The following is a 22,082-nucleotide window of genomic DNA, read 5'->3' on the forward strand; positions in this document are numbered from 1 at the left end:
CAAAGAAAAGAAGAAAAAAAAACCAGGGAGTCTGGAACACTGATGCTAACCATTACATTGACGTGTTTCGACTTATGAGTAACTTACAAGTAACTTTTGTCGACGTGTGTCAATGATCGCATATCATGCGTACAACTTATTCCCATCGCATGCGGAACGTGTGAGGCATACGGCAAGTACGTCGTAAAATGTTTAACACGTATAAAAGTACAAGACGTACTCCACTTACTACGACGTATGATAGCGTACTTTAGCGTTCCATTCACGTATACCAAACTTACCCATACCGTATTCGACGTGCGCCAGGGTTTTAGACGCATTTTTCAGAGGTCGGCATACGCTGGCAAGATCGCCAAGGTGTGACTGCGATGTTGACACTTCCATTTCTCTGGCGGTTATGATTTGAATCGTTGTGCGGCAGCCTTTTAATAGGCTACGTCACGTCATCGTCGGCGATACGTGCAGCGTGCTATGCATAAGTTAGACTATCGTTGGGCATAGGTTGTGAACGCTGACAACAGGCTAAGCATTCGTTGGTATAAGTTATCTATAAGACAACGAAACGTTCTGTGTCCGTTACTAATATGTTATGCATACGACCAACTCATTATGAATACGTCCGAATCTTTTAAATAAAACATCAAAAGTTCAGCATAAGCCAGCGTTTTACATACATTTTGATACATTGGCATTGCTGGCTAAAACGTCAAGGTGTGACTGGGCCTTAAGCACAGGGGCATTGCTCCTACTTTTATTTTTAGCACCCCAAGTAATATCCCTGAGTGTGCCACACCTGCATCTGATTTCCTTGTTGTTATTCCTTGTTGTTGTTGTTATTGTGTTTTATCAGTAGTTGGTAAAAGAGTGGGCAAGCTATTGCCAGCACCTTAGCCAAGTTACAAATTCTTGCTACAACCTACAGGGTTGTGGCAGAGTTACATCATTACATCAGTGGCAGAGCCGTGCACTCCTCCGTGCCCCCACCCCACAATTTCCCAGGAAACAATGTAAATCCACAGCCACATGCTGCAGACAAAATAAGTAGTTGGTAAATGATACTGTTGCATCACAACTCCTTACTTGTATTCTTCCATAGAAGCTTTCTAATCAAGAAATAGGATTGACTGTCCGGACGCTCACCTGGATCAGGAGCAAGTCACTCAAACCCCCCGCAGACCTCCTTAGATGCTAAATTTTTTGATATCGTGGACAAACTTTGGTACATCACGGGTGATTAAGGTTGTGGTAAAGTTTCATTGAAATTGAGTGTGGAGTCGGAGAAGAGGGCAAATACCTCTTTTGGGGGGTCAAAAACCTTCCCGTAGACCACTTTAATGAGTGCAGATTTTGATGCGGTCGACAAACTTTGGTACATCATGGGTGATGAAGGTTGTTGCCAAGTTTCATCGATATTGTATGTGTAGTTTCAAAGAAGACTGCAAATGCCTATTTTGGGGGTCAACCTGACGACAGATCAGGCCAGATCAGATCTTTGACTTGCTCCAGGTACCATGTAAACCTGTACTAACCTGTTTCATGGTCAGCTTGTCAGCAACTAAACTGTCTCCCCCACCAGGTTTCCTGGTGAGGAGGGTGTTTGATACGGACAACCAGCAGGATTAAAAACAAAACCTGTCAAAGGGCGGAGGAGCTCCTTGTGAGCCAACGGCCATCCATATCTCATGCCCAACTGTGTCTACGGATGTCTTCCTGCCGTTGGGTTACTTATTTTAGGAGGTTGGTGGCAGTATTTGCACTCTGGTCACCATCGAACCCTTCACTCTGCAAAACACAAGAAAACCAGAAAGAAGATTGAAAAACCACTCCGTGGGAGTACCTGCTGTGCAGCTGCCCTCTGCAGGGCAGCTCAGCAGATGACGGGTTTGGGGCAAATCCTTCAGGACCCCTACTCTTTTATAGGAGGAAAACCACGGGGTAACCTTCCTGGCTCAGATTGCAGTCGTGTGTGTCGGGTCGCGCTGAGGTGTCATCCACCACATGGCGGTCTCCTTGGGTTAGCCTGAGGCGGTCCCTTTGGGTGGGTGCCTGGAATGTCCTATCCCTAAGAGAGGATGATCACCTGTCTCTGTTATCATCTGAGCTCCAGCGTTTGAACATTTGTATTGCAGCACTCACTTAAGTTCGAAGACCGGATAGTGGCGCGATCATGGCGGGTGGTTACACTTACCATTGGTCTGGTCGCTCTGATGGTTACCATGCCCAAGGAGTTGCTGTAGCTGTGTCCAATAAGCTGACTCCAATGATAATTTAGGTAACACTGATCAATGAGCATATTAGGAGACTAAGGATTTTTTCTCTGGTCTCTGTATGTGCTCTGACTGAGTCGAGTGATCTCACCGTGAAGGACGCATTCCACGCCACACTCGAGTCTGTGGTTGATCAGTGCCCCAGGCAAGATACTCTTCTAGTCTTGGGGGATTTCAATGCATCGACTGGAACTGATAGTGATGGTTAGGAGACACGTGTTGGTCCCAATGGGTCTGGAACTGTGAACCAGAATAGCACGAAGTTCCTTGACTTTGCAAGAAGTCATGGACTGAGGGTGGCTGGTTCATGGTTTCATTATCCACAGGCTCATTGCTGCACTGGGAATTCCAACGCTGGTCATGTTGCAAAGGAGATTGACCATGTGCTCATTGATGGTGGCTGGAGGATGATCCAGAACTGCAGTATCTACCAGAGTGCTCAGTTCCTCAATACGGACCACAAGCTTGTGGTAGCAACTCTGAAGTTGCAGCTTAAATCCGGAAGAATGGTACATCCCAGCCTCGGCTGGATGTTGGCAAGCTCAAGGATGAAACGGTAGCTGAGGAGTTTGTGAACAGGCTGAGTGGGGATTTGGGGGGTCTGAGTGCTTTGGGGAATCCTGAAGCATTATGGAGTGCCTTCAAAACCATGATCCTAGAAATTGCTGGAAGATGCCTTGGAACACCATGGGGCGAAGAAGAATTTTGCCTCTCAAGGGACACTGGATACCAATGTCCAAAGTCACAGGGCCAGGCTGAATGGCAGAGCTGAGCTGTTCAGGGAGTTGAGGCGTAAAACTGTACGTGTGCTCAGGGTGGACAAGGAAGCAAATGTGCGAGGAATCTGTGAGGGAGTAGAACATCAACTGTGGTCAAGTCATTCTCATCCTGCTTTCAGGGGATTTACTCATCGTGTTCCTCCTAGCTCGTCCCTCAGTGTACTGCATTTAGAGCAGAGTGTGGAGGGCTCTTGACAGAGGAGTCCGAAGTGAAGGTCCGCTGGGCCGGTTACTTTGAGCGGCTGTACCAGGCTAATCCACCAGCTGTTGCGTTGAAATGGGGTAAAGGATATGGTGAACTGGTTGAAGTGGGGGTAAAGCTCCAGGGATATGTGGTATTCATGCTGAACCTGTCAAGGCTGGTGGAAATGCTGCACTTATGTCGTTGCAGACAGTTTTGTGCTCTGTCTGGAACACAGACATGATCCCAACTGACTGAAAGAGGGGCCTTGTTATCACTCTCTGGAAAGGGAAGGGTAATTGCCAGAACTGCAATAACTACCGAGGGGTGACGCTGCTCTCAGTGCCGGGAAAAGTCTTTGCTTGAATAATTCTTGATGGAGTTCGCCACCATCTGCTTGACCACGAGCACCCATAGCCGCCAGGCTTTACACCAAAGAGGTCAATGATTGACCGCATCCTTGTCCTTCGGGTCCTCAATGAAAGGGCTGCTTGCAGCATATGTTGATCTCTGCAAAGCATTCGATTCAGTGAATCGGGATGCCCTCTCGAGGATTCTTAGTCTTCGTGAAGTACCACCAAAACTGATCAATCTGATGTCTGAACTCTACTCTGGTACTGAGAGTGCTGTGAGATGTGGTGATGCCATCTCAGACTTATTTCCATTTGTTACTGGAGTTCCTCACTGGTGTATGCTGGCCCCCACACTTTTCACCATTTGCATGGACTGGATATTGGGGAGGATGTCGGAGAGGTCAAGCTGCGGTGCATTGTTTGGGAATGTCAAGATCTATGACCTTGATTTAGCAGATGATGCAGTCATCTTTGCAGAGACTCTGGAGATCCTTTTGGGGGCCCTCTAGGTGCTGAATGAGGAGTCAGAGCTGCTGGGATTCGGGGTTTCCTGTGTCAAAACTAAGGTCCAGGCTTTCAATGACATCTTGGTTGCTGCTATCCTGTCTGTATCTGTTTGTTGTGGGGACGTTGAGGTCATGAAGAGATTCACTTACCTTGGCAGTGATATTCATGTCTTTGCTGGCTGTGAGTCAGAGGTAAATAGACATCTGGGTTGGGCCTAGGGAGTCATGGTTTTACTAGATCATGCGGTGTGGTGCTGTTGGTACCTGTGCATGAGGACGAAAGTTCAAGTCTTCGGGTGCTTGGTGCTTCCAATCTTGCTTTACAGATGTGAGACTTGCACTCTGACCAGGAATCTGAGATGGAGACTCAATTCCTTTGGTACCAGGTCTCTTCAGAGAATCCTTGGCCATTGCTGGTTGGACTTTGTGTGCAATGAGCAGTTCCACGTTCCTCTTCGTTGCAGAAGTTTGATCAGCATCTCAAGGAGATGAGGATGGGCCAGGCATCTGCTTTGAGGATGGCCAGACAGAGGCTCCTGGAGTACCGGTGGAAAGTGGACGCTGTGACGCGCTGCTCCAATGCATGTTCCCATACCTGACCTGACCCCCACCCCCACCCCCGTACACCTCCTTGATGATTGCATATTTTGTTGTGGTTGATATACTTTGGCCCATCATGGGTGATGAATGTTGTGGTGAAGTTTCATCAAAATTGTGTGTGTAGTTTCAGAGAAGAGAGCAAATACCTGTTTTGTGGGGGTCAACCTCCTGCTACCCCACAGACCCCGTAATGACTGCGATCACATAAACTCCCTGGAACTACGTTCCAGGTGAGCTAAAAAGGAAAATACTGGATTATGTACAACTTTAAATGAAAGCTAATGCTCTGATGCTTGAATATACAGCACTACGAATCGGGTGATGACTCAACACAACAGCTGGCAATTCAAAACAACTTAAAAGCCTCTTGATAAATTTTCCTCTCCTTTGCCAACTCATGCTGCTTTCCTGATAAATACAGTAAACTTGCAGTCCTACACTAAAAGGAAGTTGGTTTTTTTTTTACCATTGCCCTGCAGTCGCTTGTCACCTTGCTGGCAGTCCTTGTCTGTCTTGCATTTTGCACCAGGCACCTTGGGTAACTGGAAACCAACGACATTTTCACATGCGATGAACACACAAAGGAAACTGACATCAGTGATAGAAACAAAGTTGTTCAATGCGTTTCATTAACGGTGTCCACAGACACTTCATTTGAAGCTCTTACACATCAACAACACAAACAATCCTTGTGTTGTGTTCTTTCAATATCATAGAAGCTGTTTGGCCTCTTCATCCTCATCATCATCATCATATTGTATGTATATATATATATATATATATATATATATATATATATATATATATATATATATATATATATATATATATATATATATATATATATATATATATATATATATATAACCTGCCTGCTGGTTACATCATCTCTGGAAGTGCTGCTATGCCACTACTGAGAAATTAGGGAAGGGATTTGGAATTTGACATGGGTAGCAGCACACATTGGCCTAGTCTTGTCAAATAAGATACAGTGGGATGTTCATCATCCATCCACAAATTCTGGTAGATGGAAGAGCCGGTTAAAGACCCTTCTGAAGGACAGTGTACTCATTAATACAACACACTGCTTGCACATAGGACAAGAATGAGAGCTGAAAGTTGATCGCGAAGTCAGGTATCAAAATCAGACTTGACAGATCAAAGCTGAGTACGTATTGATAACTCTGCACTATCCTAAACTCATCCATAACTAGTTATAGATGGTTCTTATTGCCTCCGCCACTGAAGGTGAAGGACGGTGTTTTCACCCCTTTCTCTCTGTTTGTCTGTTTGTTTGTGTGCAGGATATCTCAAAAAGTTGTGGACGGATCCAGATTAAATTTTGTGGACAGGTTGGGTGTGTGACAAAGAAGAACTGATTAGATTTCAGTGACGATCCAGATCCGACGACTGGAATTTTTAAAGTGATTCTTCACCATTGAGAGATAGGGTCAAAAACGATAGATAGCACTATATCTCAAAAAGTTGTGGACGGATTCAAACGAAATTTGGTGGGCAGGTTGGGTGACAAGGAAGAATTGGTTCAATTGTGGTGAAGATCCGAATCCAGATCTGGATACGAAAATTATTTAATTTGTAAAGTGATTCTTCATCATTGAAACATAGGGCCAAAAACGATACATAGCATGATATTTCAAAAATGTAATGGGCCCGATATGTTCTCGTGGATCAGGCATTGCGTACCGGAGGTATGAGAGCAATCACAGGGACGTTATTCAGTGTCCTTCTAGTTTGTCTTGAATCATGGTTTATCAAGAAATAATTACTTCAAGGGACAACAAATTATGCTTGCAGATCAAGAGGAAGTTCTGTTACTGAAATCCTTGAGATAACTCAACTTGGATGATAAAAAGCTGTTGTTGCAAATGACTTTTTCTTTTCCGACAAGAAAGAGAGGCTCATGGAAGAGCAAGATGATATATAATGTGGGGTAGCGGGGCAACAATTGGGCACAACCAGCAAGGGAATAAATGAATGGGAAAGGAAGAGACAGAGAAGTGGAGGAAACAATGGAATCAGCAAGTGAGGTAGTTGGGTTAGGAGGTCAATGGGGATAATAAAGTTCATAAATCAAGATGGAGGTGACATGAGGTTGTGAAGCACTGCCTGCTTGAAACCCTGTAGTGAAGAGTCGGAAAGAAGGGGCTCTGGAAGGTGGTTCCATAGATGGGAGAAGTAAGGAACAAAAGAATTGAGGTGTGCAGTCAGTCTGGATTATGAAAGTTTAACCAGAAGAGGGTTATTGGAATAATGCATACATACTGGAGTTGATATAGAGGGCCAGAGGACTGAGAGTAATAACAGGGATTGTACAAGATTGAAAGACATATTCCATTGATCAGACCAGCATCTAATTTTTGTGTATTAATTGGCTTAAATCATTCCCTCATCTCCAATTTCATATTCAGAAAGGCCTTGCAGTTTAAATAAAATGCATTAGAAGTGACAGGATAATCATTCTGTGGAAAATCCATTATGAGGGTATGACAATCAAACCCAAATGCAGGAATAAGCTGAATGAACACTCACATCTGTCACTCAACCACTTAAACCCTTTTACCTACCCATGGACGTTATTTTGTCTGAAGTCAGATGCTGTGTTGTCTCTAATGTAACCGTCTGCACGTGTGTGTGTGATCTGTGTGACAGCTCTTCCATGAGCCTTAGATGCTGCAAAAAATTTTAAAAAGAAATAAATGAATGAATTACCAACTCATGATATCACTTCAGTCTCATTAATTTCAATTATCTACAGTTAAATTTGGAGAAACATACATGCTAGGAGCTGATATGAATAGGTCATGTATGTATAACAAACAGCTCATTTGTAACGAGGTATATTCAGAGTGTGACAAAAGATCAACTGCTAATCCCAGGCGATAAGCAAGCTCATTCTAACTGATATGTGGATGTAAAAAAAATCATCGAAAGATATTCTTGCAACGAAATGAACCTCGCATAACCCCAGATATTATACATCAGGAGAATTCTGTTGTCATAATCACTTGACACTCCACCATACCTCTGGACAATTTCCTTCTCGTTGATTTGTTTTCTTTGAATTGGTGATGATGCAGAAGCCATCTCTTCCCTGTCAACACGCAGGAAACAACCACACAAAATTTTCAACAAAGACACCAGGAAATATCACAAGAAATGGTATACGACTGTAAACTGTCCTCATGAGGTGGCTTAAGGACGAAAATGTCAGATCGTTAGTTACACGGTGGATAAAAACACCATCTTTTCACCAAAGCACAACATTGGCTTAAGGATTGAAAAAAAGGTCATACTCCAAAAAATGGATAACCAGAAGAAAAAAAAAAGGTCATGCTCCAAGAATGTCATGACGTCATCATCTTTTTATTACCATTTAAAACAAACAAAATGGTAAAAATTAGATTATTTTACCATTTTATTTGTTTGTGAGATTTTAATGCTATGGTGAGATTTTAAGTTACTTAGCCTATGTTTTTGAGGTCAAGGAATTCAATGGTGATATTGTCATTTCCATTAAACTGATCCATTAGGTGATTACGATGTCACTGTGACAATATGATCTCTTCATTGTCTTGTAGAAATCCAAATAAACGGTGGAATTTCATTTTCTAAATTCCATCATTGGCCGAAAGAGGAAATCCCGCCCAATTTTTCCACAATGATAAGTTTCTTTATCTTTAAGTAAATTAGAGAATTAGAAATTACTGTAGATGTTGATCATTAATTTTATACAGTTTAAATTATAAATCAGGTTTCGATTACATTTAATTAGATATAGGTTATGTTTCATTAGATGGAGATTAAATTAGAAATCAGATATAGATTATGTTTAATGAGATAAAGATTAAATTATAAATTAGATATAGATTACATTTAATGAAATACAGATTAAATTAGAAATCAGATATAAATTACATTTAATTAGATATAGATTACATTAGAAATCTGATATAGATTACGTTTAATGATATACAGATCAAATTAGAAATTCGATTTAAATTACATATAAATTAAATTAGAAATCATATTTAGATTACAGTTAATTAGATGAAGATTAAATTATAAATCTGATATAGATTACATTTAATGATATGCAGATTAAATTAGAAATTCGATTTAAATTACAAGTAAATTAAATTAGAAATCATATTTAGATTACAGTTAATTAGATATAGATTAAATTAGAAATCTGATATAGATTACGTTTAATAAGATATATATGAAATTAGAAATTAGATTTAAATTACATATATATTAAATTAGAAATCATATTGAGATTACAGTTAATTAGGCATAGATTAAATTAGAAATCAGATATAGATTACATTAGAAATCTGATATAGATTACATTTAATGAGATATAGATTAAATTAGATTTAAATAACATTTAATTACAGACAGATTAAATTAGAAATCAAATATAGATTATGTTTACTTAGATATAGATTAAATTAGAAATTAGATTTAAATTACATTTAATTACATATAGATTAAATTAGAGATCATATTTAGATTAGTTAATTAGATATAGATTGAATTAGAAATCAGAAATAGATTATGTTTACTTTGATGTAGATTAAATTAGAAATCTGATATATGAGGGGCAGTCAATAAGTAACCTTAAAATGGTGATATAAATTCGAGAATGTAATGTGTTGATGACATATGTTATATCGATGGGTAAGAGTCATGTTTTGCCTGTTTTAGATATAGCAACATTGAGCGTATGACATGAGGAGAGCAGTTCCAAGATGCCGGCTCCCTTAGAAATGTGCACCAGGGAGGAGAAACGTTCTGCATCCATTTCTTTGGAAGTGAGGGTGTAAATCCCAGTGAAACCGATCACAGAATGAAAATGCAATATCCTGACATGTTTATCGCTGCAGCAGGTGTACAACTGGGACAGGAAGTTTAAAAGTGGAGTTTTTCAGTTTGGGTGTGAGTTGTCATGGCACCCACCTTGCAGAGACTTTGTGGAACCCCAGCACGTTGTCAATGGTATGGTGTGCTGAACCATGGATAATGTTAAATTCAGAGACCACTTCATCCAGCGTAAGGTGATGGTTTTCCCTTAGCACACGCTCAACTCCTGCAACCGTTTCTGGTGTGTCGGCTGTGTGAGGCCGGCCCGAGCGAGCAGTGTCTGCAACACTGGACACTACACTTTTAAACTTCCTGTCCCAGTCGTACACCTGCTGCAGCAAAAAAGATGCATCACCATATTGCATTTTCATTCTGTGATGGATTTCACTGTGATTCACACCCTCACTCCCCAAGAAACAGATGACAGAACGTTGATCCTCCCTGGTGCATGCTTCTAAGGGAGCCGCTATCTTGTAACTGCTCTACTGACGTCATACGCTCAATGTTTCCTGATCTAAAACAGGAAAAACAGGATTCTTACCCATAGATATAACATATCTCGTCTACAACTACACACATTACATTCTCCAATTTATATTGCCACTTTAAGGTTACTTATTGACTGGCCCTCGTAGATTATGTCAAATTACATATGGATTAAATTAGAAATCAGATATTGATTACGTTTAATTAGATATAGATTAAATTAAAATCAGATATATATTACACTCAATTATAGATTAAATTAGAAATCATATATATATAAATATATATCATTTAATTATATATAGATTACATTTAATTTAATATAGCATAAATTATAAATCAGATATAGATTTTTTTTTTGTATACCAAGTCTAGGCTCGTGTAAGAGCTAATACACGGAAACATATAACAAGATAGGAGACAAGAGTGGTTGAAGAGGGAAGCACAAAATAGTGGGGAACAAAGACAATAGGAGATCTGTGGAAGCGAGAGGGATGGGGTGGGGTACATGGGGAAAACAAGATGGTACTCCAGGGACCTTCAGGAAGGAAAACAGGGAATATGAAGGAGGTTGGTTTCGGGTGGATTAACGGGGGTAGTGAAGATCAAGATTTTGGATGGGGGAAGATATGAGATGGTGGTGAACAGGCGATTTGAAGACATGTAGGGAGGAGTAGGGTTGAAGAGAGAGGGAGTCTGTTCCAGAGGCAAGAAAAAAAGAGGAATGAAAGAGTGAAGGTGAGCAGATTAAATTATGTTTAATGACACAAAATTACATTTAATTAGAAATTGATTAAATTAGAAATCAGATATAGATTATGTTTACTTAGATGTAGATTATATTACAAATCAGATAAAGTTACATTTAATTAGATATAGTTTAAATTAGACATCAAATATGGATTATGTTGAATAATTTATAGATTATGTTTAATTAGATGTAGATTAAATTAGAAATCAGATATAGATCATGTTTAACTACATATAGATTATATTAAAAATCATATATAGATTATGTTTAATGAGATATATATTACATTTAATTCGATATAGATAAAATTGGAAATCAGACACATAGTTATGTTTAATTTGACATAGATTAAATTAGAATTCACATGGAGATTATGTTTAATTAGAAATAGATTATTTTCATTGAATTTCTGCAGGTTCAACAAGTATAATATAATACAATGAGTTAGCTAACAAGGGACTTCAACACAGAAGGAGGCCATTAAGCTCATCAAGCCTGTGTCATGATTTCCAACACATTGTTGTTGTCCATGTTTTATACTTTTTAAATGTTGTGCATCAACGAAGGGAGCAGCATGAATGTACCATTTTTCAAAGTCTTTGGTACGACTCGGCCAAGGTCTGAATCACAGACCTCCCAGCCTCAGAGCAGATGCTTGAACACCTTAATCTGGTTATTCCGGGTCTGGTTTTATCAACCATCATCTGGTTCTGTTGCTACACCTATAAAACCTTACTACAAGAGAAGGATAGAAATTAAAACTGACCTGAGGAGGCGTCACGTACTCAGCCACATCCCAGATCTTGAATTGGCCATTATCAGATATGGTCTTATCGATGCCCTTCACCTTACTGATCACCGAGCTCTCAGTAAGCTTCTCAAAAGACTGGTATGCCTTCTCGGTGAGAAACACCCAGCTGCAGTCACACAAACAGATTCACTGTAACAATGTGTTGCATTGCCAGGGCATATTTCTCCAGATGGAGGACACTTTTCAAAGTTCAATGGAATATTTGTCTTGACCATTGGTCAAGGCACTAAACTCTTACCTTAAGGAGGCACAGTACCAAATTGGAAGGGTACTCTGTGAAGAACATACCTCCACTCGAATCCGGATTTGGATTCAGATCTTCACCAAAATTGAATCAATTCGTCCTTGTCACACACCCAACGTGTCCACCAAGTATCGTCTGATCGGGTCTGTTTTTTCCACAACTTTTTGAGATATCATGTTACATATCGTTTTTGGCCCTATCTCTCAATGGTGAAGAAACACTTTTAAATTTTTTTATAGTACCCAGATCTGTAGCCAGATCTTCACTAAATGTGAATCCATTCATCCTTGTCACACTTCCAATCTACCAACCAAATTTCCTCCGAATCCATCGACAACTTTTTGACATATCCTGCACACAAACAAACAGACAAAGACAGACAGGGACCTCCGTCCACCTTCCGTGGGTGGAGGTTAAAAGGTATCCTGCCCTCACTGCATCAAAATGTATTCTGAAATGTGTGCCGATTTCCTTGAGACTTCTTATGAAAAGTTATTTTGCACATTGGGTATATCGTTTGTTTACATTCAGATTGATGTGAATATGGCACACCAGGCTCCATGGCATTGTGGTCATAGCATCCGTTCTGAGTCTGGTGGGTGTCCAGTGGTGTGTGTGTGTGTGTGTCGGTTGTTAACTCCATATGCGGATTTTAGAAGGTGGAATGGAGCCCTCCCATCCCTCAAACTATCTACCTTCGTGTGTGTGTGTGTGTGTGTGTGTGTGTGTGTGTGTGCGTGTGTGTGTGTGTGTGTGTGTGTGTGTGTGTGTGCGTGCGTGCGTGTGTGTGTGTGTGTGTGTGTGTGTGTGTGTGTGTGTGTGTGTTGAATGCAATAGCTCATCCATTCTTGACTTTTTTTCAGCATTTTGTTCACTTATCGGTGTTTAGGAATTATTTTCTACTATCCCTTTGCTATATTTGCTTTTATCTCCACATTGGATTCATTCTTTCGCAGAAAAAGCACGAGTGATTTGCACCCTCACCATGACGGTGCTTTCCTGCTTTAAACAATTAATTTAAATCGGCCTCTTTGGATTCGCATAAAACTCATCCATTTTCTTCTTGCTGAAAAAGACATTCAATTAAAAGCTATTGATGAAAACTTTTGAAAATTCACATGGCAGCTACGTATCACTGCCTTGTTGTGGGAGTGGTTCATGGAACTACTCTGTAGAGATCTTTTCCACAGCAAGCATGGCAGTGGTCTCTTGGCATTCTACCAGTCGTGTGGCTTTGCATCTTTCATCCAACTATCTATGAGCCACAAACAACCAGACTTTAAATAGAGTCTCAAGGGTCTAATCACAAACTCAATGACTTTTAAACTCTTTCCCACCAACCTGAAAGTGTTCTCTCGCATTCTAATATGTTTTCCCTTACTTGTAATAATAAATGCTCCCTTACAAGGAACTTCAACCCAGAACCGACACTGATATTGCCAACCAATGGTTGATTATATTATCAGTGTTCCATCCTTTTCAATGCTGAGTATCAAGCAAGGAAGCAGCACGTACCATTTTAAGTCTTTCGTACAAGTCAGCCTGGGTTCGAAGCACCGACTTCTCAGACTCAGAGTGGACGCTCTGACCATTACGCCACTGAGTCTTTAACCCCCCCCCCCCCCATTCTTGGGAGATGTTAATTTATGTGTGCAATAAAATTCCACTTGATTGATCGAGTCACTGTTTTAAAGACTTCAGTCACAGTTTCAGTCCTGGGCAATGACAACTGTTCAGCCTCACAAGTCTCAAGTTGAGGCAAGAGCCCCAATGTGAATAGAGTCTGATTTGACTCCAACACTGCCTTGAGTAGCTCACCACAAGCATGGCCACACTGTTCACCCATTAAACCAAACATTGCCATTTAAGTTTTCCAGTCAACTACATTCCTTTGTGCAACTTCAAATCCAATTTTCCACTTCCCTTCAGTAGTGCATCTGGCATCTGACCAGCAAATCTCTTCTACTTACCAGCGATCATCGTATGATGGAGGGAAATCTTGAAAGACTGGATGGAGTAGAAAATAAATTTTGATGCAAATGCGTCGATGGATAATGCCATGTGAACCAATTGTTAGGTTTGATCTCAAATAAAGATTGCATGAAAGATTAAAGGTCAGAGGAGAGAAAGTGTGTGTGAGAGAGAGAGAGAGAGAGAGAGAGAGAGAGAGAGAGAGAGAGAGAGAGAGAGAGAGAGAGAGAGAGAGAGAGAGAGAGAGAGACCGAGAGAGAGACAGAGAGAGAGAGAGAGAGAGACCGAGAGAGAGAGAGAGAGAGAGAGACAGAGACAGAGAGAGAGACAGAGACAGAGACAGAGACAGAGAGAGAGACAGAGACAGAGACAGAGACAGAGACAGAGACAGAGACAGAGACAGAGACAGAGACAGAGACAGAGACAGAGACAGAGACAGAGACAGAGACAGAGACAGAGACAGAGAGAGAGAGAGAGAGAGAGAGAGAGAGAGAGAGAGAGAGAGAGAGAGAGAGAGAGAGAGAGAGAGAGAGAGAGAGAGATAAGTAGGAGAAACAAAACATCTGATGCTTCCAACTTGAGTTACAATCTGCAAAATGATTTCCAAAGGCCTCATGATCTTTGACCCGTTGAATGCAAAATCGAATCAGTTCATCTTTCGACTGAAGTCCATATTTTTTCCAAGTTTGGTTGAAATCCCTTCGGCAGTTTGCAAGTTAATGAGGTAACAATATGATTTTCAATTAAAGGAAGAATGCCCTTTGACCTTTGATCTTTTGAACCCAAAACGTATCAGTTCGTGTTTGAATTGCCACTTATTCTTGTGCCAAGTTTGATTAAGATCTCTTCAGTGGTTCACGAGTTATCATGGTAACAATAACTTGTGAACCAGTGAAGTACCTCGTGGAGATAGTTCCCACAGCCAAAAATCATTATTAGGCCAATTGGCAGGGTGTTCAATCTGCCTTCTGACAAAAGGATTAGACCATCATCTCCTCGAGCGCAACATCTGATATTGACTCGATGTGGGAATACTTTCTTAAAAGTCTACTTTCTCTCATGCACCGGTTTATCCCATCCCACCTGCAGCTATTCTATCCATCCCCTCGACCCTGGTACACTGAAGCCTCTGGGGGAGGTGGTTGCAGTTAAGCAGCTTGCTTTCTTTGCTTGGAAAGCCAACCTGACTGAGGGGAACTTTCTTTCATTTCATAACGCTCACTGCACGTTGTGTGTCCATCCCAAGACAAGCTAAAAATCATCTTGCAAATCTTAAGGCCTAAATCTCCAACCAGTCTCGTTCCTCCAAGTCACGGTGGTAACCTGTCAGGTCTGTCTCTGATGTTTGCTCCCCCTCTACACCGTCCCTCACCTCAACTGGCTACACTGCAGACTCTGCCCAAGATAAGGCAAAATGTCGAAAATCTGTCTCTGCCTCCAAATCTTGTGTACCTAACCCATCCCACTCTGGCCTCATCTTACCCCGATAAGATCATCCACTGTCTACTGAACTCTGTGCCTTTCTGGACTCAGACAGAGAAAGTTCTGTCCGGCCTTGATCCTGCGATGACGATGAGCTCAGATAATTGCGATGAGCACCACAATGAAATGGCACCACAGCTGACTCTGCTTGTGAGATAGCTGAAAGTCTAAATTTTGTGTTTGCTTCCAAATCATGTGTACCCAATCTCTCACTCCCAAGAACTACCGTATCCTCTCGAACCCAACTACTCCTGGACATTATCTTTTTCACCTGAGAAGGTGGAAAGGCTTCTGACATACCTCGACTGATTCCGCGACAGGTCCAGACAGCATCGGTGTCCTAAAAACCTGTTCTGCTGCTCTTGCTCATCCTCTTTCTGCTGTGTTCACCCAAAAATTCTCTCTGGGTGAGTTTCCGTTTGCTAGAAGTTAGCTAACATCACTGCAATACCTAAACACGGTGCATAAACGGATCGTCTTAACAACAGGCCTATTCGCATGCTTCCAGTTATAAGCAAGGTCATGGAATCCATCATCGCAGTTGACATCAAATCCTTGCTTTTCTCCAATGGCCTTATCTCAGATCTTCAGTTCGGTTTCAGACCCGGACATTCTATCGTGGGCATGGTGCTTCTACTTTTCAAACAATGGATTGAAATTCTCAATCTCAGATATGAGATCAGGGATGTCTCTCTGGACATTTCTCAAGCATTTGATACAGTTTGGCAGCCAGACTTTGTCTCCAAACTGTCTGATTTTGGCATCCAATGCCACCTTCTTACATGACTTTCTGACTTCCTCTACTCCCATATTTAGTATCTAGCTCTTTTTTTTTGTATACCATGTCGAGGCTCGTGTAAGAGCTAATACACAGAAACGTATAACAATGCAGGAGACAAGAGGGGCGGGAGAGGGAAGCGCAAAGTAGTGGGGAACAAAGACAATAGATCTGTAAAAAGGAAAGGGATGGGGTGGGGTACACGGTGTGAACAATGGGATGGGCGGGGTACATGGGGTGAACAAGATGGATACTACAGGGACTTTCAGGAAGGAGAACAGGGAATTTGAAGAAGGTGGGTTTGTGGTGGATTAATGGGGGTAGAAAAGATCATGTTTTTGGATGGGGTGAAGATAAGAGATGGTGAACAGCTGTTTTGAAGACCTGGCGGGAAGAGTGGGATTGAAGAGAGTGTGGAAGTTTGTTCCAGAGGCAGGAAAAAAGAGGAATGAAAGAGTGAAGGTGAGCAGTGATTCCTGATCTTGGCAGTTTCACCGTAAGGGGTTTTTTGGTGGACCTTGAGTGCCCTGATTAAATATAGGGAAGGACAGATCACAAACAGAGCAAGGGGGAGGGGGAGGGGGTAGGCTAGGCTGGAGAAGAGGCGGCAGAAGACAAAAAGACCATTGTGGAAGGAAATATCTCCATATTAGCCAAATGGTCTTTCAGTATGATGATGAAAGAAAATGTAACCCAATGAAGCTTGATTGATAATTAACTTGAGAAGTAAAGTTTTTCGCATATAACACATTGCATTGTTATCGAGAGGAAATGTCCGATTCAAATACAACATGATTATTACATTTATCTGCTTTATGAGTATGTATCTGTTTTCAATATACGTATCCATTTGCATTTCTAACGCTATCAGGCTGCGAATAAACATCAGAACCACTTTCCCCAAGCAGACTGGCCGTCCGAATAATCTTTATATCGTAGAATATAATTTTCTATTTCTCTTTAGCTTATTAAAATATATATACTCAATATTGAGGAATCCTCATATACATTAAATAATTATACGCTGGTGTCTGAAAGTCTGGCTGAACCCTTCGAAGCTGGAGTCTGGTGCTAATGAAACGTGTGCTTAGACAGTGTCCATTTGTCTGCTTTTGAACCCTTGTCATCCTTTTGGTCGTAAAGTTGTTTTCCAGCCATTGAGTTTAAGTTGACCTCTGAATAACCACTGCCAGAAGATTCTGAGTGATCATTCTTTTCCATCCCATCAAAGCTGGTCTCTGCAGTATCATATCTTGAGTATCAGCAGATATCTTATCCAATCTCACCCCTCCCCATTTTTGCCAAAAAGGACTCCAGATCCATGTGCTATTAGGAACGAGGATGAAGCATGTTGCTTGATATTGTGTTACTCAATTGCCTCTTTCCTTCATCATGATGCATATATTATTAATAAATGCTTCAAACTCTTCGAGAGGAAATAAATTCTTTGACACCACCAACCAGCCTCTGGTAAGAGAAGAATCAGGAGCTGGAAAATGTCTTTCAACCCTGACAAACCCCCACACACTCACCCTGTCTCTCCAAAAAGACAGTCTGGAAAACCCTCCCATCTTCTTCCTAAACAACCCTCTTGAAGAGGTTAAGTCACTTAAACTTGTGGGTCTCACCATCAGCCATGATCTTTTTAGGGCACACCATATTTCCAAGATGGCTCCCAGAGCCAGATGATGACAGGACATCCTGCATCATGCAAGGTCTTTCCTTGGCCAATCTGAACTTTTGACAACATACAAGGCTTCATTCACAAGGTGGAGTCCTGTTCTCCACTTTGGGATGGCACCCTGCCTCACACCTTGCCTGTGTTGATGCCACAGTAAGCAAAGCCCTCAAAATCAGTGGGATCTCCCAGGGCAAAGCTGAGTGTCTTGGCCTGTTAATTTTGCACTGCAAAAAGGTTGCTGGCCTCTCTGTATTCTACCATGTTCTTTTCTTACTTGCACCCGATGCCCTCTCTTGGCTTCGGCATTCCCAGTTGTCTGCACAGCGCACATGGTTACATAACACGAATCCTCTTCTTGTTAAACTCCCAAAATCCAGGCTCAATATTCACTTCCACTCATTTGTTCTTCATTTCTCTTCCATGTGGAACAAATTTCCCCAGTCTGTTTGGTCCCATTATTCCATTCAGGGCTTTAAGACAAATGTTCACCACTACCAAATCAAATGTTGCCACATACTCATGATCTATTCAACCCCAAAATTACCCTATTCCCAAACACTCCCATTTTCCAGCTTATATGACTTCTTCTGCCTCTCTCTCAACACTTTTTGTTTGTTCGTTGTCAGTTGGCTTCTTCCTTTCCCATTTCATCACCATTTTCCCCTTCCTCTTTTTGCTGTGTTTCAGTTAGTTTGCAGCTTATTCACTCTTCATGTCCTTCTACCCCTCTGCTCATTCTCACAAATCACTCTCACCTTTATTCTACTCTACTCTGCAGTTGGTGTTTCTCCCTTTCCATTCTGTTCCATTCTACTCTGCTCTCGTTCCTCCATGAGCCTCAACGATTTATACAAAAAAAATGCTCTGAAAACCCCTCTTATCCTTTTTTTCAGGAAAAAAAAGTTTTCATTTTTATTTTCTCATCTCTGCTGGACACATTTCTCATCCCACTCCAACTTCACATTGTGTCCTGCAGTACCAAATATCTCTGCTCGGCAGAAAGCATCTGCATCTGTCCGTTCATATCTCTCTCTCTCTCTCTCTCTCTCTCTCTCTCTCTCTCTCTCTCTCTCTCTCTCTCTCTCTCTCTCTCTCTCTCTCTCTCTCTCTCTCTCTCTCTCTCTCTCTTTCTCTCTCTCTCTCTGGAAACTATTAGACTCTTGTCTGATTCATTTAACATATCCTTCAATCCTGAAAAATCCCACAGTCTCACCATATCTATTACTTCAGAATGACGTCAAATGAACCCACCTATTTATTTGCTCATCCACCGGAAGAGGTTTCGTCTCTTGAACTTATGAGCGTCACCATCACCCTGGACCTTTCCTGGGCCGAACACATTGCAAAGCTGGCCTCCAAAGACTGCTGCGGTCTGGGCATCCTCCATTGATCCAAGTCTTTCAGAGGAAAATCAGAGCTAATCTAATCACAGTCAACAAGGCCTTTGTCCGTAGCTCAATGGATTACTGATCTCCACTATGGGCTGGTTCTCCAGCATCACATTTGCCTCTCATGGATTCCGTGGAATTTAAAGATCCCCAAAATATTGGTATTTCCTATGATGAGACTGAAGTTCCAGATCTGTTGCCCTCACATCGCAGGTTTTCCTCTGTTTATTCTCCAACGTTGCTCCCTCTGGATCTCTCAGTTTTCCAACCATCCCCACCAACTCCAGGATGAACACCTTCTTGTAATTAGGTTTCAAAAATCCAAGCTGACTGCACATCTCACCTCTATTATTCCTCACTTCTTGGGTCAATGGAACTGCCTTCCAGATGCTGTTCTGTCTTACTTTTCCCTCGAGGGCTTCAAGCAGGCAGTGTACCCCCATACTGACCCATGATCTTTATGGCCTCCATTAACCCTTCCAAACCAACTCGCTTACTTGCTGATTTCAGTGTGTTGATTGTCTCTTTCTCCCTCTCTGTCTCTGTCTCTCTCCTGTTTGTTTGTCCTCTTTGTCAGTTGTGCCCAATTCTTGGCACACTTTCCCACTGTTAATTTCTCCTTGTTCTTCCTTGAGCCCCACTCTGTTGGAGGAAAAAAATAAATAAAAATGATAATGGATTGACACATGGACGGAGAACTAGATGCACAACCCAAAAACAAAATGCCTCTGGCCAATGGCTGCAGAGGCCTATTAGGCAAGACAAACACAAAGATTTACCATTAAACACAGTTCTTTGAAAGAATAACTCAAGCGGGAAATTGGTGAAATTCAATTCAAAAATATATCAAGCCACAGAAGACAAAATGTTGGTCTGTGCTCGATGCCTTCACAGCGAGAACAAAACATGCCTTCAAGGCACCCACCGCGGGACCCAACAAAGGCGGAAACGTACGTCTCATCGATGTGAGATTGAAATCCAAGTTCAATTCTGGAGCTTACATTTTGCAATTCTGCTTAGTTTGAAAGATTCTCGAGGTTATCGCAATGTGTGAAAATGAAATAAAACGACGAGCGTTGGCGTCTCCGGGCCTTTTTAAGCATTACAATGTACCCAGCGATTCGAAGCAACGATAAACACGCATTCGAAAATACGAGTGAGGAAAGTGAAAACCAAAACGTTCTTGTGAATAAATCGTTGTGGCCTGTTCCAAATCAAGGCATGGTTGGGCAGACCCAAAAACATGGCGGTTCAGACCCCAGCGAGGTTAGCTGGGATAGGCCTTTAGACCCCATAGAGAGTAGTGACCGAGGATGTGCCTGATACAGGATATAATTAAATAACGCCGTTAATTATCTTCAAAAGGGGTGTTTTAATTAACCCAAACACCCAGTTTTCAGTCATGCAGTTCATTGGAGTATTCTTAGCATGCGTGCAAAGTTTCAGGCTGCTAGGTTTAATGGCTTTGGAGTTATGGAGGACACACGTATAGACGCATCATAAACCAATCAGATGATGAAAAACATTTTTTGATTATTAAACGTTCAAAATACCTACCCAACAAAGTACGTGATGAGGAGGAGCTGCAGCAGGCGAGAGATGAAGCCCACGGTTCGGTTCTTGATGACTACATCCTTTGTGGTTTCATAGGCTACACAGGTCCAGAAACAATCTCCAAGCCCTTGCCGAGTAAATCTCATTGTGGTTAATGTCAAACTACTTTCCTCATTTCCTGCAATCCTGGTTAAAAACAAATGGTTATGAGAATGTTATCCATTTTTTGTACATTCAATGTTGAGGTTCGTATAAGAGCTAACACACAGAATGTATAACAAGGGGAGCAGGAGACAAGAGGGGCAGGAGATGGAAGCACAAAACAGTGGGGAAGAGAGGGACATAAGATCTGTGGAAGGGAGAGGGATGGGGCAGAGTACACGGGGTAAACAAGATGGTTCTACAGGGAATGTCAAAAGACGTCGTGATGGCAATCCATAAGAGGATTGTGGTGGCGTATTGTGGCATCATAATATTGTGTCATTCCTTCTTTGTTTTTTTTTTTTTGAGATTTCATCCCTCTATGTTTTCACTTTTTTTTTTTTTAGTTTTTTTCTTTTCTTTTTTCTGCAATTTTTAAAGTACTAAAATGCTTAATATTTTATATATTTTGTTATTTTGGTATGGATTAAATCCATCTATGTTATTAAGTTGTTTCAATACTTGTTTCAGTTGATTTGGGGGATGGTTTGAATTAGTATTATTTTTGGAATAGTTCCCTCCCTCCCACGGTCCTGGTCTGGTTTGGTCGAGTCCACATTTACGTTTGATTTCTTTTCGTAATAAAATAATTAATGTTTTATTTATTTTAAAATTTTGGGTTGCGTGCATTAGCCCAGAGACAAAGTAACTTCCTCGCGTTGGACTCATCATCATGGCTTCAGTGGTTATTGAGGTCGGTTGGGCTACAGTTTTACATTGTTTTGAGAGGGAAAGAAGCAGAAGAAGTACAAATTAGAATTGTAGTGATCTCCCGATGTAGCACTTTAGCGATGTATTCTGGCGTCTCTTTAAGTCTTGGTAGTTCAGAAAATGCTCGAGAATGAAAGGTATGGCTTTTAAATGCTTATGACATCACTCTATAGTGATTGATAAGCATATCATTGCAAAAACATTTGAATGGGTGGCCAGTTTTTCCCCACATCATCCATCCAGATGGAGTACTACAGTACTCCATGATACCCTTCTCTCTTGCAGGTTGTGGTTGTGGTATGCCATTTCTAACAAGCAGTCGGTAGGACCCCATGTCAACAATGTTCACAGTAGAACAAAAAGTGAAAATCGTGACACTGTGGTTTGAGACAAAATCCGATGTGCAGGTGTGCTGACGATACTGTCAGTATTACAATGTTCACACCTGTAATGG

At 41.4% G+C, this 22,082-nt stretch overlaps 1 protein-coding gene across 2 annotated transcripts in view; it reads right to left on the reverse strand.

The window, feature by feature from the left end:
• Positions 1–22,082, reverse strand: part of LOC147029330 (P2X purinoceptor 3-like) — an 80,676-nt gene that overhangs the window by 39,423 nt on the left and 19,171 nt on the right. For both annotated transcript variants that reach the window (XM_085872307.1, XM_085872306.1), the window contains exons 2-5: positions 20,720–20,902; positions 11,574–11,724; positions 7,730–7,798; positions 5,153–5,228 (exon numbers count right to left, since the gene is read on the reverse strand). In XM_085872307.1, coding sequence (XP_085728433.1) covers positions 5,153–5,228; positions 7,730–7,798; positions 11,574–11,724; positions 20,720–20,862 — 439 coding nt within the window. In that variant the 5' untranslated portion in view covers positions 20,863–20,902. The remainder of the gene's footprint in view (positions 1–5,152; positions 5,229–7,729; positions 7,799–11,573; positions 11,725–20,719; positions 20,903–22,082) is intronic.

The sequence above is a fragment of the Eptatretus burgeri genome, chromosome 3, assembly GCF_056783735.1.
Source record: "Eptatretus burgeri isolate ZD-2024b chromosome 3, Ebu_testis_v1, whole genome shotgun sequence".
In the NCBI taxonomy this organism is placed as follows: domain Eukaryota; kingdom Metazoa; phylum Chordata; class Myxini; order Myxiniformes; family Myxinidae; genus Eptatretus; species Eptatretus burgeri.